This window comes from Somniosus microcephalus, chromosome 4, assembly GCF_052327205.1.
Source record: "Somniosus microcephalus isolate GS21.2 chromosome 4, FLI_Smic_1.0, whole genome shotgun sequence".
NCBI lineage: Eukaryota > Metazoa > Chordata > Chondrichthyes > Squaliformes > Somniosidae > Somniosus > Somniosus microcephalus.
In genome coordinates, this window is record NC_140990.1 from 296,194,715 (window position 1) to 296,208,015 (window position 13,301).

General features: G+C 44.2%; 1 protein-coding gene across 1 annotated transcript in view; it reads right to left on the minus strand.

The window, feature by feature from the left end:
• LOC147120556 (low-density lipoprotein receptor-related protein 1-like) overlaps window positions 1–13,301 on the minus strand; it is a 2,135,446-nt gene that overhangs the window by 713,210 nt on the left and 1,408,935 nt on the right. The window contains exons 30-31 of the mRNA XM_085986655.1: window positions 12,419–12,593; window positions 8,210–8,304 (exon numbers count right to left, since the gene is read on the minus strand). Of these exons, the coding sequence (XP_085842781.1) occupies window positions 8,210–8,304; window positions 12,419–12,593 (270 nt within the window). The remainder of the gene's footprint in view (window positions 1–8,209; window positions 8,305–12,418; window positions 12,594–13,301) is intronic.

Consider the following 13,301-nt stretch of genomic DNA (forward strand, 5'->3'; position numbering starts at 1 on the left):
ATACCAGCTTCTGAGTACTTATGTACTTGAAGCTGTCAATCAACTGTGGTTAGGAAGTTTCAACATGGAACAAAGGACTCTGTTTGCACAAGCCCTCAGCAGTGTTGACTCAAGGGCTTAAGTGATTGCTGTCAATCTAGTTGCGGTTGGGGTGTAACCAAAGAACAAAGGATTGTTTACACTAACACTCAAGTACAGTTTACCCAGCACTCAAGAAACCAGCGGGACATTTTCAAACTGGGACAGCTCCATTCACAAACCAGTTAAACGAATGGGAAACGCATTCAAACCCATTACGGTCAATGGGGACAGATCGGTCCCTTTTGTGTAACCCAGATATGTCCAGATTTGGGCGCGAAGATAAGGGCTCCCAATGGGGTATAAAGGTAGCCCCTCAGGAAGCCATTCTCTCTCTCTCTCTACCGCCTCACCTCCGGTGCCCTGCCTCCAAGAGGACTGTCACTGCCCGCCCAAAGAAGTGAAATACCCGCAGTTACTTTTGAATTACTGGGGTATCTCTACTTTGGGCGGTGAAAAATCCAAGGCAGACCACAGGGCACGGAGCAGGCATTTCAACATCATAGACTGGTGAGCATAAACTTTCTGGCCCATTACAAGGCAACCTAGATAGGTATAAGTGGTGGGAGCTAAAGGGGAATTTTGTTAAATTGTAATTTTAGTCAATTTTCCCTCGATGTGTCCATCTTTTCTCCTCCCGTTAAGTAAAAGTATGCTGTATTCGTAATTATTTTCACTGTATAGCAATTTATTCTTCATTTCAATAAAACATTGTTTTTTTTTCTTTGCACCAAACCACTGGTCTCGTTTTGTCTACATCGCTACTGAAATAAGTCCGGCGGTCAGAACCAAAGGGGAAGCGATTCAAACCGCACGGGGCTGGAACAGCTCAGACACATGGCTGACTGACCAGGCAAAAAACCACAAACCAAAACCTCCCCTTACAGAGTAGCAAGGCCACGTGAGATGGCAAGGTCAAGGGGGTGGCCGTGAACATGGGTAGGGGAATTTACATGGAGGGAGAGATTAAGAGAGGATAGGAGGCTAGTGAATTCAGAGGAGAGAGAGCATGATGGACTGAGACGGAGGTTGAAATCATCGAGAATGAGAAGTTGCTTGGTGCAGAGGCTGAGGGAGAAAAGCAGTGAAAATATTTCAGTGAAGTACAGCCATAAGTGTCAAGTGGCCTCAGATGTTAGCACTCTTCCGATTCAAAAGGTCATGGGTTCATAATTTGACCACATAATCCAAGCTGACACTTCAGTACAGTAACTGGAAATGCAGCCTTTTGGGTGAGATGTTAAATCAAGGCCAAGTGGGGATAAAAGATCTGATGCAAATTATTGAAGAAGGGCGAGACATTCTCCTGGTGTCCTGGCCAACATTCCTCCCTCAACTAAAACTACCAAAGTTTGGCCACTTAACAAATAGACACCACACTTCAAAAAAATAATTGAGTGGAAGCACTTTGAGGCATCCTGAAGATGTGATAATGCACTTATATATCAATTCAGAGGCAACTGCAAGAACTATGTTAATGTGAGAGGTATGCTGTGAAGTGGTGATGAGTCTAAAGTTCCTTTTATGTTGCGACCCAAGTTTTTGGAGAACTGCACTATACCAGCCCCCTCCATTTACGTTCACATTTGATGCCTTCTCCATTAGACAGCGCGTTTTTTCTTTTATATAACATAAAAGCATCTTGTTGTAAAGTTATTGGCAGATCATATAGGAGTAACATCAAAAGAAGCACAGGAAATAGCAGAGAAAGATCATGTAAGGTTAAGAATTCCTCTGGTTGCTATGGGTAGCAGGACTGTACGTGTTTCTTCTGCTTCTAGGAACATCACAAAGCTGTTCTTTAAGAATTAAAGGGTCAGAATCAAGCTTTCAAATCAAAAGCCTGGCTTTATTCCAAGTTTCATCCAAATCAACAAAAAATGATGGAAAATCTCAGCAGGCCAGACAACACCCGTGGAGAGAGAAAGAGAGTCAATGTTTCAGGTCAAAACCCTTTGTCAAGTCTGAAAGGCTTTGACCTGAAACAATGGCCCAGAAATTCGGGTCGGGAGCTTCCCGCGGGTGCAAGCCCCCAACCCGCACTTACCTAGCGTGCCGGCCGCTGTGCTGTGGGCCCACGTGGGTTTCCGATCCTGGGCCTCCTCCAACTGCCGGCGCGCAGTGCTTGCGTATTCCAGGGGCGCAGTTAGTTCGATGCGTCCCCTGGGATTACGTGGGCCAGTGGTAGCAGGGAATGCTTCATTCATAAGCTTGACAGGAAGAGCTGTCAAACCTATAAATACTATAAGCCCCAAAACATCACTAAAACTGCAAATAAATTTTTTAAAAACATCACATTTTTAAAATAACTATAAATTACCATGAAATAACTATGTTAAACAATAATTTAAATTTTTGAAAAAATTAACTACATTTTCTAACAGGGCTAAAAATAAACTTACCTTTCTTTAAAGTATTTAAAAATAATAAACCTGTGGAAAAAATGTTTTAATTTTAATCAATTCGCCACTTACCTTGTTAAAAGTAGGCCTTGCGCCTGCTTTTTAAAAGTGTAACTGCTGGAGACTTACCCTCCCGGAGCAACCTGCAAGAAAAACGTAAGTTCGATGCGCACGCGCTGCCTCTCTGGTGCACGCGTTCCACCTGTCAACTCCTTCTTTCAGGGGAATGGAAGTGCCGGTTTCCCGCGCACGCGCAGTGCATGCACGAAACCGCCACTTTTGTTGGGCCTACGCGTGAGTACCCCATGCGTACTCACGCGTTGAGACCCGAATTTCTGGGCCATTGACTATTTCTCTCTCCACGGATGTTGCCTGGCCTGCTGAGTTTTTCCAGCGTTTTCTGTTGTTATTTCGGATTTCCAGCATCTGCAGTATTTTGCTATCGTTCATCCAAATCAAGCTTGTTTTAGTCAATCTGAATTTTCTCAAAAATATTGATGGCACTGCTACACATAACGACAAGAGGAATTGCTTCCCTGAACAGACTATTGAAGTTAAGTTCAAGAAGTGTGATCTGAAGTCCTGCCCTTGCAACCATGCTGAGCAGTCTGTTTGTGTACAAGACATTAAATTGTAAATCCATTAATTTATTCCTAAATTGAATGACCATCAATGATATCTTCCCTGCACTAGCTGATTCTGTTGAAATATTATTTCTTGCATTGAAAACAGCAAGTGTGTGGGAATATAATTAGACTGAGTGGAATTATATTGGTCTTTTAAACAGCGATTATTTTCACGTAGAATATTCAAACAGATATGTCAGTGGGTGATTATGATCTTTCTTACAAAGTAATGGTTCACAATTTGTTACAAATTTTTTGTTAAAAAAAAGAAAATCATATATATTGTAACATAGTAATATTTTCAGTAGGAAAGGACTATTGCTTCATCAAACCTACCCTTGCAAATCTCCCATCAGGTTCCTTACCAGGATTCTGGAACTAATAATCTGTTAATATCCCCTTTATTAATAGGAATTCACATCATCGGTTTTAAAAACCTGCCATAGTTCTCTGTACCACCACCCCCACTGGTGATCTGTCCCACAATGTACAAACCCTCTTACAAAACCAAATGTTGCCTACATTTCTTATTTCCCTTTGTTGCCCATAACATTATACTGTGTGCCCCCACCCCCAGTCCTTAAACCCTGCACCAATAGAACCTACCTGGATTCCTCATATCTGTGAAAATCTTAAAGCGCTCTATCAAATAGCCCCCAATTATCCTTGCCTCCAGAGTAAAGTCCTAAGGCAAACACTCTTTCCTCATAACTCAACCTCTCTAGTTCAGGAATCACTTAGGGCGGGAAATTCGGTTATGCCCCGTTTGGGAGCGATAACCGAGTTAAGGCCGGACATTTAGCACCTGCCACGGAAGTACCACCCCGGCCGCTAAATTCGGTGTACCACCCTACATAGGCAGTGGAGCGCAATCTCGGGCGCTCCACTTCCTGGTGGGACAGTAACCGAAGTGATGTCGGGGCGCAATCGGCAGCGCTCTGCAGCTGCCACGTTTCAACACCCCGCCCCTTCAGTTAAAGGGGAGGGCCGCTGCACACTCTGCAGGGCATCTGATGGCCCACACTAGGCCACCAGGGCGGCGTGGTGCTGCGGCCGCAGCCCAGCACTGAGACGCGATGCCGGGCTGCGCGATGGTGGCCCAAAAAAAATGGCAGCGTGGGTCGCGGCCGTACCTCCCCTTTAACTATTGCTCCGCGAGAGGAGGTCGGCCCGGTTCGCGACCCGCGAGGCTGGCGCTGACATCGCCCGCAGCAGCCTCGTGGGGCGCAGCTGAATTTCTGCTGCGGGGGCTAAGGGGTCGCGGCGCATGGCAATGACGTCATCACCAGAAGCCCGGCGGAACCGGCGCACTACCGGTGGGGGTGCAGCACTATTGGGTAGTGCCTCAGCAATGCCCTGCCGAATTTCTCAGGAGGCACTTTATTCAAACTCCCCCCACCCCCCCGCACCCCCCCCGGCGATATGCCCTTTGCATCCCATTAGCACCCCCCGAGGCGCTAACGGCAGGCGCAAAGCAGCCGAATTTCTAGCCCTTATAGTCCTCCTCTGGGCTCCATCAATAATTTTATATCTTTCCCAGAATAGAGAGACTGAAAATGATCACAATATTCCAAATGCAACCTCACCAAGGCCAGATTAAACTTCAAAGTAACTTCTTTTGACTTGTAAGTCAACTTTACATCCCAACATTTTATTTGTTTTCTTGAGGACACTAAATTGACAGGTTTTAATGATTATCACCAAAACCTCAGATCACTTTCCTGCTGTTTTACCTCAAGCAGATTATTTAACGTGTATTCCATATTTTCAATTATTCTACCAAATCTCAAAACTTTACATTAATTTGTGTTGATTCAATTTGGCCATTGACTTAGCCTGTCCAGGTGTCTTTGCATTATTGCGCATTAGTTAGCATAATTAGCCATAGCACCTAATTTGGTGTCATTTACAAATTTACACTTATAAAAATACATTTATAAAAATTATAAACAACAACGGCCCAAACTTTGTAAATGACACCAAATTGGGTGTGGTAAAAAGAAAGACTTGCATTTCACAACCTCAGGACATTCCAAAGCACTTTTAAGTATTTTGAAGTTTTATCACTGTTGAAATGTAGGAAACGAGGCAGCCAATTTGCACACAGCAAGGTCCCACAAAGAGCAATGTAATAATGACCAGATCATCTGTTTTTTTTTATTGATTGAGGGATAAATTTTGGCCAGCACACCGGGTAGAACTCCCCTGCTCAGGGAGGGGAAACAAGGCCTCAGTTTAATGTCTCATCTGAAAGACGGCACCTCAGACTGCACAGCATTCCCTCAGTATTGCACTGGAGTGTCAGCCTAGATTTTGTGCTCCATTCACTGGAGTACTAGCGGTTTTAGCGGGCTTATAAGTGGAAAACCTCCAGGCCCAGATGAGATGTATCCCCGGCTGCTGTGTGAGGCAAGGGAGGAGATTGCAGGGGCTCTGACACAAATTTTCAGCACCTCTCTGGCCACAGGGGAGGTGCCAGAGAACTGGAGGACAGCTAACGTAGTACTATTATTCAAGAAGGGTAGTAGGGATAAACCCGGGAATTACAGGCCAGTGAGCCTTACATCAGTAGTAGGGAAATTATTGGAAAAAATTCTGAGGGACAGAATTAGTCTCCACTTGGAGAGGCAAGGATAGTCAGCATGGCTTTGTCAGGGGGAGATCATGTCTAACAAATTTGATTGAATTTTTCGAGGGGGTGACTTCTTCTTCTTCGGCAGTCCCTCGGAACCGAGGATGACTTGCTTCCACATTAAAAATGAGCTCGCAGGTGACTGATTAGTCCAATGCGGGATCTACAGTCTCTGTCACAGGTGGGGCAGACGGTGGTTGAAGGGGCGGGTGGGTGGGGTGCTTGGGTTGACGTGCGCTCCTTGCGCTGCCTGCGCTTGGCTTCCGCTTGCGAGGAGGTGACTAGGTGTGTGGATGAGGGTAGTGCAGTTGATGTAGTCTACATGGACTTCAGTGAGGCTTTTGACAAAGTCCCGCATGGGAGACTGGTCAAGAAGGTAAGAGCCCATGGGATCCAGGGCAATTTGGCACATTGGATCCAAAATTGGCTTAGTGGCAGGAGGCAGAGGGTGATGATCGAAGGTTGTTCTTGTGACTGGAAGCCTGTGCCCAGTGGTGTACCGCAGGGATCGGTGCTGGGTCCTTCGCTGTTTGTAGTGTGCATTAATGATTTAGATATGAATGTAGGAGGTATGATCAGCAAGTTCGCAGATGACATGAAAATTGGTGGCATGGTAAATAGCGAGGAGGGAAGCCTTAGACTACAGGACGATATAGACAGTTTGGTTAGATGGCTGAACAGTGGCAAATGGAATTTAACCCTGAAAAGTGTGAGGTGATGCATTTTGGGAGGACTTACAAGGCAAGGGAATACACAATGAATGGTAGGACCCTAGGAAGGACAGAGAATCAGAGGGACCTTGGTGTGCATTTACATAGATCCCTGAAGGCAGCAGGACAGATAGATAAGGTGGTTAAAAAGGCATATGGGATACTTATATTCTATGCCTCGGCTAATGAAGACAAGAGCAGGGAGGTTATGATGGAGCTGTACAAAACACTAGTTAGGCCACAGCTGGAATACTGTGTGCAGTTCTGGTCGCCACACTATAGGAAGGATGTAATTGCATTGGAGAGGGTGCAGAGGAGATTCACCAAGATGTTACCTGGGCTGGAGCGCTTCAGCTATGAAGAGAGACTGGACAGGCTGGGGTTGTTTTCCTTAGAGCAGAGAAGGCTCAGGGGGGACCTGATTGAGGTGTACAAAATTATGAGGGGCATAGATAGGGTAGATAGAATGGAACTTTTCCCCTTAGTAGAGGGGTCAATAACCAGGGGGCATAGTTTCAAGGTAAGGGGCAGAAGGTTTAGAGGGGATTTGAGGAAAAGCTTTTTCACCCAGAGGGTGGTTGGAATCTGGAATTCACTGCCTGAAAGGGTGGTAGAGGCAAGAACCCTCACAACATTCAAGAAGCATTTAGATGAGCACTTGAAACGCCATAGCATACAAGGCTACGGACCATGTGCTGGAAAATGGGATTCGAATAGACAGGGCTTGATGGCCGGTGTGGACACGATGGGCCGAAGGGCCTCTTTCTGTGTTGTATAACTCTATGACTATGGGACTTGAACCCAAAAACTTCTGATTCAGAGGCGAGAGTGTTACTGCTGAGCGACCAGTAACCACTGATGTGAATTGTGAGATCCTACTCGAATACTGCCTCACAAAACTACCGCATTTTGTTGTCTAACTTCCAGCCACATATCAATTCAGCCGAATACTTTGCCATTTAACCTCTAAACATGTACCTGGTGAATCAGTTTGTTATGTGAGACAGTGTCAGTGGACTCTAGGCAGACAAGATCCACTATCTCACTTTTATCCACTAGATCCATATCCTCCTCAAAAGAAAGAAATGTTTGCTTGAGGTATAAAAGTACACCTTGCAATTGAAACTGTAGTACAGTTTTCAAAATTGCAAAAATCTTTAGTCAGTTTTATTTTATCACTGGAACTCCTGAATGGTATAAGTGCTGTTTGCAAACAGATATTTTTTAAAGAAAGAAAGACTTCCAATTATATAGCAAGTTTCACAACCACCGGGCGTCTCAAAGTGCTTTACAGCCAATTAAATACTTTTGAAGTGGAGTCACTGTTGTAATGTGGGAAACGCGGCAGCCAATTTGCACTCAACAAGCTCCCACAAACAGCAATGTGATAATGACCAGATAATCTGTTTTTGTTATGTTGGTTGAAATAGTGCCATGGGATCTTTTACGTCCACCTGAGACAGCAGACGGGGCCTCGGTTTAACGTCTCATCTGAAAGACGGCACCTCTGACAGTGCAACACTGCACTGGAGTGTCAGCCTAGCTTTATGTGCTCAAGTCCCTTCTGACTCAGAGGCAAGTGTGCTACCAACTGAGCCACAGCTGACACTCTCATAACTAGCTATTATGTATATACCACATCCAATTACAGATCCAAAAGTCTCAATAATTTACTAAACTAAGGCATTAAAAAGTAATTTTGTCCCTACAGTGCAGCACTGTCACAGATGTAGTAATTGAAAAGGTAAATGTTTGAATTACCAACAGGCTCCCTTTGATTTGAAAAAAGATTCTTGATGTTGCTGCCATCCATGTTTGCTGAGCTGATATTGTTCCCATCGGTCCAGTAGAGCTTCCTGTAAGAAAGGAAAAAGTGTATACATTAACTAAAGTTTTAAACTTGTTACACAAACAGTGCAAGAAATGTTATATATTATAAACCCCAGTAATGCTTCAAGATTTTTGCTTATTTGGCCTGGAGGTGTTTTCGGGTTAATTTATAATACAGTCCCCACCACTTACACCATCCCAGCTTATCTCTGGTGGACGCCTATATCGGGCAAATGGAGCTAACCATTTGCCATTGTCATTGAAGTTAATTCCGAAGGGGCAGCTTATTACACATTAAGCGCGATGGCTATTTTGGCCAGCTGTTTTCGCATTTTGTACCCCTCCGGCACATTTCAGAGACCTGTACACTGCACAGGCTGGAAAGAAAGAGAAGGAAATATTAATAATCTGCCCTTAATGACATTGACCTCCAAGTCACACACCAGCCTGACTTGAACATTTATCGCCATTTCTTCATTGTTGCTGGAACAATATCCTAGAATTCCCTGCCTAACAGCACTGTGGAAGCATCATCACCACGTGGACCCCAGAAGTTCAAGAAGGCGGCCCACCAACTTCTCATGGGTAATTAGGGATGGGCAATAAATACCAGCCTTGACAGTGACACCCACATCCCAATAATAAAGAAAAAAAATTGATGTCTCAGCCTCCCTATAATGGCCCAGAAATTCGGGTCCCCACGGGTGAGTACGCGCAGGATACTCACGCGTAGGCCCAACTAAAGTGCCGGTTTCGTGCATACACTGCGCATGCGCGGGAAACCGGAACTTCCGTTCCCTTAAAGGAAGGGGTTCACAGGTTGAACGCGTGCACCGGAGAGGCAGCGCGTGTGCCGGGAACTTACGTTTTTTTTGCAGGTTTCTCTGGGAGGGCAAGTCTCCAGGAGTTACAGTTTTAAAAAGCAGTCGCAAGGCCTGCATTTAACAAGGTAAGTGGTGAATTAAGTAAAATTAAAACATTTTTTCCACAGGTTTATTATTTTTAAATACTTTAAAGAAAGGTAAGTTTATTTTTAGCCCTGTTAGAAACTGTAATTAATTTTTCAAAAATTTAAATTATTGTTTAAAATAGTTATTTTATGTAATTTATAGTTATTTTTAAAATGTGATTTAAAAAAAATGTATTTGAAGCTTTAGTTATGTTTTGGGGCTGATTTGTGTTTATAGTTTTGACAGGTCTTCCTGTCAAACTTATGAATGGGCATTCCCTGCTACCATTGGCTCTCCATGGCCCATGTGATCCCAGGGGATGCTTCAAACTAACTGCGCCCCTGGGATACACAAGCACTGCGTGCCGGCAGTTGGAGGAGGCCCAGGATCGGAATCCCACGTGGGCCCACAGCACAACGGCCGACACGGTAGGTAAGTGCAGGTCGGGGGCTTGCACCCACGGGAAGCTCCTGACCCGAATTTCTGGGCCACAATATTAATTTATAACTATATAATATTTTGTCCTCAATATACATCTAAGCATAAGGTAGTTATCAAGAGTCTTGTCAGCACCAATCCCGATATTGATTCAAGTCATCTAAATTTGTATTCTTCAGCCATTTAAAAGAAATTGTATGGCTGTCAGATCTCCTGTGGTGTTGCTCACAGTGAGTTGAAGGACACACTGTTTTAGAACAACAGCAGTGTCATGTCATGCAGTTTCATTTTTATTATGGTATTCTAGTATTTTTAAACCAGTGTTTTGGGAATGGGATTCTGCAACTCTGTCCATTTTTACATGAAAGCGGTAAATCAGTTGCCTCAGTAACACTGCAGAGGGGGGAGGGGATAAGTATTGTGGGAGTTTGGTATGACTGGCGAGTGATTATACATTTGATAGCACTGGGGTATTGATTGCTACAAAATAGTAGTTCTGTGTTGAGAGTGCTGAGATTTTATAGAACTTGGATAGTCTTGGGGTTTAAGAGCACGGGGTGGGGGGGGGAAGGTTGCATGGCGGCACTATAGGGTAAGGCAGCACTAATCTGTATTGGGTGGTCGAGTTGTGATGGGGAAGATTCCTAGCGTCTAGTACATGGAGGTGAGGAGGGGGGGTTCTGGAGTGATTCAGTGGAGATGGGGGTCCTGAAGTCTCATGGGGAGGGTGGGTGGCTGGAATCTGTGGAGTGCTAGGAGGTGCTGAAATCTCTTGATGGCTGGGGACATGTGGAAGGGACACCTGGGGTGTGTGAGCATTGGGCAGAGGATCTTTAGCTATAAGAGGAACAAAGAGGGTAGTGTTGGAGTGTAATAATGTGAGGTAGTTTCAGTGCGCTGAGGAAGAGCGAGGCTGGAATATATCAGCAAGTTGTCAAAGGGTTGCAGGCAGCTTGTAGGGTGCCAGCATGTTTTTCCAGAGGGAATGGGAGAGGGCAGAATCGGTCGCAAAAGACAGGGATGAAGCAGATTCAAGCAGAGATTTTAGAAAAATAATTGCGCCTCCCTTTCAGTGCCTACTCCAATGGGCAATGATGAAGCATTCCAGTTGCATTATGGGAGGCCCTCTAATTTGATTTTTATAGTGTGCAAATTATTTTTAGCCTGGACTAGTCAGGCATAGGTCAAAAGAATTTCTGCCAAGAACATTTTCAAGTGGTGTTTAAACAATTCATCTATCCATCTCCTGAAAGGTTAGTCATCTCTGATCCTGCTTGAACAACTTCTTGACTTAAAGGGATCAAGGGATATGGGGAGAAAGCAGGGACAGGGTACTGAATTTGGATGATCAGCCATGATCTCGTTAAATGGCAGAATAGGCTCGAGGAGCCAAATGGCCTACTCCTGCTCCTATCTTCTATGTTTCTATGTTTGACTTCCTTGAGGAAGTGACATCCCAAGTGGATTGTGAAAATCCCTACGATATATTGTACCTAGACTTCCAAGAGGCTATTGACAAAGTTCCACAAGAAAGGTTACTAGTTAAGCTCAAAGCTATAGGACTCAGGGTAAAACTTTGGAATGAATAAGGTATTGGCTGATGGGTAAAAAATAAGGAGCACTTGTTGGAGATTGAAGCAGAGACCATGTCAACATTTAAGAATAGATCAGCTAGGTGGTTGAAAGAAAGCGGATAAAAGGATATGGGAAAAGGGTAGGCACTTAGAAGTAACACCACTACTTGGGTAGAGAATAAACACTAACGCGGATTGGTTGGGCCGAATGACCTGTTTCCATGTTATAATACCATGATACTGTTGCCACCATCCACAATATTGTTCCTGTGTCCTATCCAACTTTTCAACTGACCCGCTCTTCACCTCGAATATTCTTCCCCAACATTGTCATTATCCTCCCAACACACCTTTCGGCCATCCTAAAAGGTAATCCCAAGCAGCTCTTTATAAATTGTTGAATATTTAAGGCATCCACATACCATGAAACAGTGATACACTTAGGGGCGACTTTAACCCTACCTGCACGGTGGGACCCAGGTGCATGGGCAATTAAAATTGGCCAGGTGACTTACCCGCTGATGTCCCCCCATCTTTAATTTTAACCCACTCTTCTGACGTCATGGGACCCCAACTGCAATTTTAACTCTGGCATGAGCGAGTAAGCTAATATGGTCTTAATGCTAGGTGAAGACAGCGGAAGAGAATCCTGGGCCAGAAGAGGCCAATTAAGTGCTCCTGTGGGCCCCACAAGGAAACTTCAGACCTTACGTCCCATGAGACCTTTTCGAAACCAGCCTCCTCACCCCATGACAACTTTGTCCTCCGAGCCTTCCTTGGTGACAGGCGGTGAGTTCCTGCTGCTTGAACTTCTGCTCCCATCTATCAGCCAGCTGTTGCTTCAAGCTCATTTTAGTGGCATGCTGAGGAGGACTGGGAGCTAAAATCTTCCACCCTCACACTGCGGAAGTTGGGAGGGTATGGTGCCTGCCCAAACCCTTCTCCAAGTTAAAATCAAGACTTTTTTCCCCCTCTTTCTACCCTGATGACTTTAATGTGGTTGTTTTATATAAAAATAAATCCTTCCACATAAACTTTAATCTTCACTTGCATCTACACCAGATGTTACAGTGCTGTGCTTCAGTTGATCATAAAATGGCAATGATTACATTATGTGGACAATCCAAACCTTATATTATTTTACTGGTAGCAATAAGGTATATTGTACAACAGTTTACCCTTTTAGTGGGTGTACTACTAGACACTGTGGGTGATCAAGTCCGTGAATGATAGAAGTCCGCAGGGAGCCATTTAATCTTGCAACATTTATTTGTGCTTCCTCTAAATTCGAACTTGTCCAGTATATGTTTCTGGAAACCCAGTCCACTGCAAGTGCGTGAGCGTATGGCAGGTCTGTAAACAAAAAGCATTTAATTAGTGCATGAATGAAGTTACTTGCAAACAGGACCAATACTAAGGGGAAGCTAGATAAGTAGATGAGAAAGGAATAGAAGGATATGTCGATAGGGTGAGTTGAAGTAAATAAAGTGGAAGGAAGTTTGCATTGAACATAAACACCGGCATAAACTAGTTGGGTCAAACGGCCTGTTTCTGTGCTGTAAACCAACGAGGAACAGCACTGGCTATTCCAAAAGTATCACGAAGACAATTTGCTACTTCATCTTTTCTCTTTTGTTACTAACACAAAACCTTGACCACTCATGGATATTTCAGATATAATGATCAATTTTACTCATACAAATCAATGCATAAGTTACAAAAAATGTCATTAAAGCATTTAAAGTGACATTGCTGTCGACTTGTGACTTGTTTTGTAAGTCAGTTTACCAGGTTTGTAAACAGATAAAAACAACAAGAAGATAATGGGCCAGATTTTGCTGAAAAGGTAATGGCGTCTGTATGACACACAATGTTATTAATGTGCAAAACGGACAGCAACTTGTAGTGAGGAAGAGATACTCTGCAAATTACAAATCACCACAAGTTGCTGGCAATTTGTGCCACTCCGTTGTCATGAATCTTATCATTACTCATGAAGTAACACTGGGCGGCCAGCTGGTGGCGCTGTCCAAGGAGTATAAATACTCGGGCGTGGGCCCA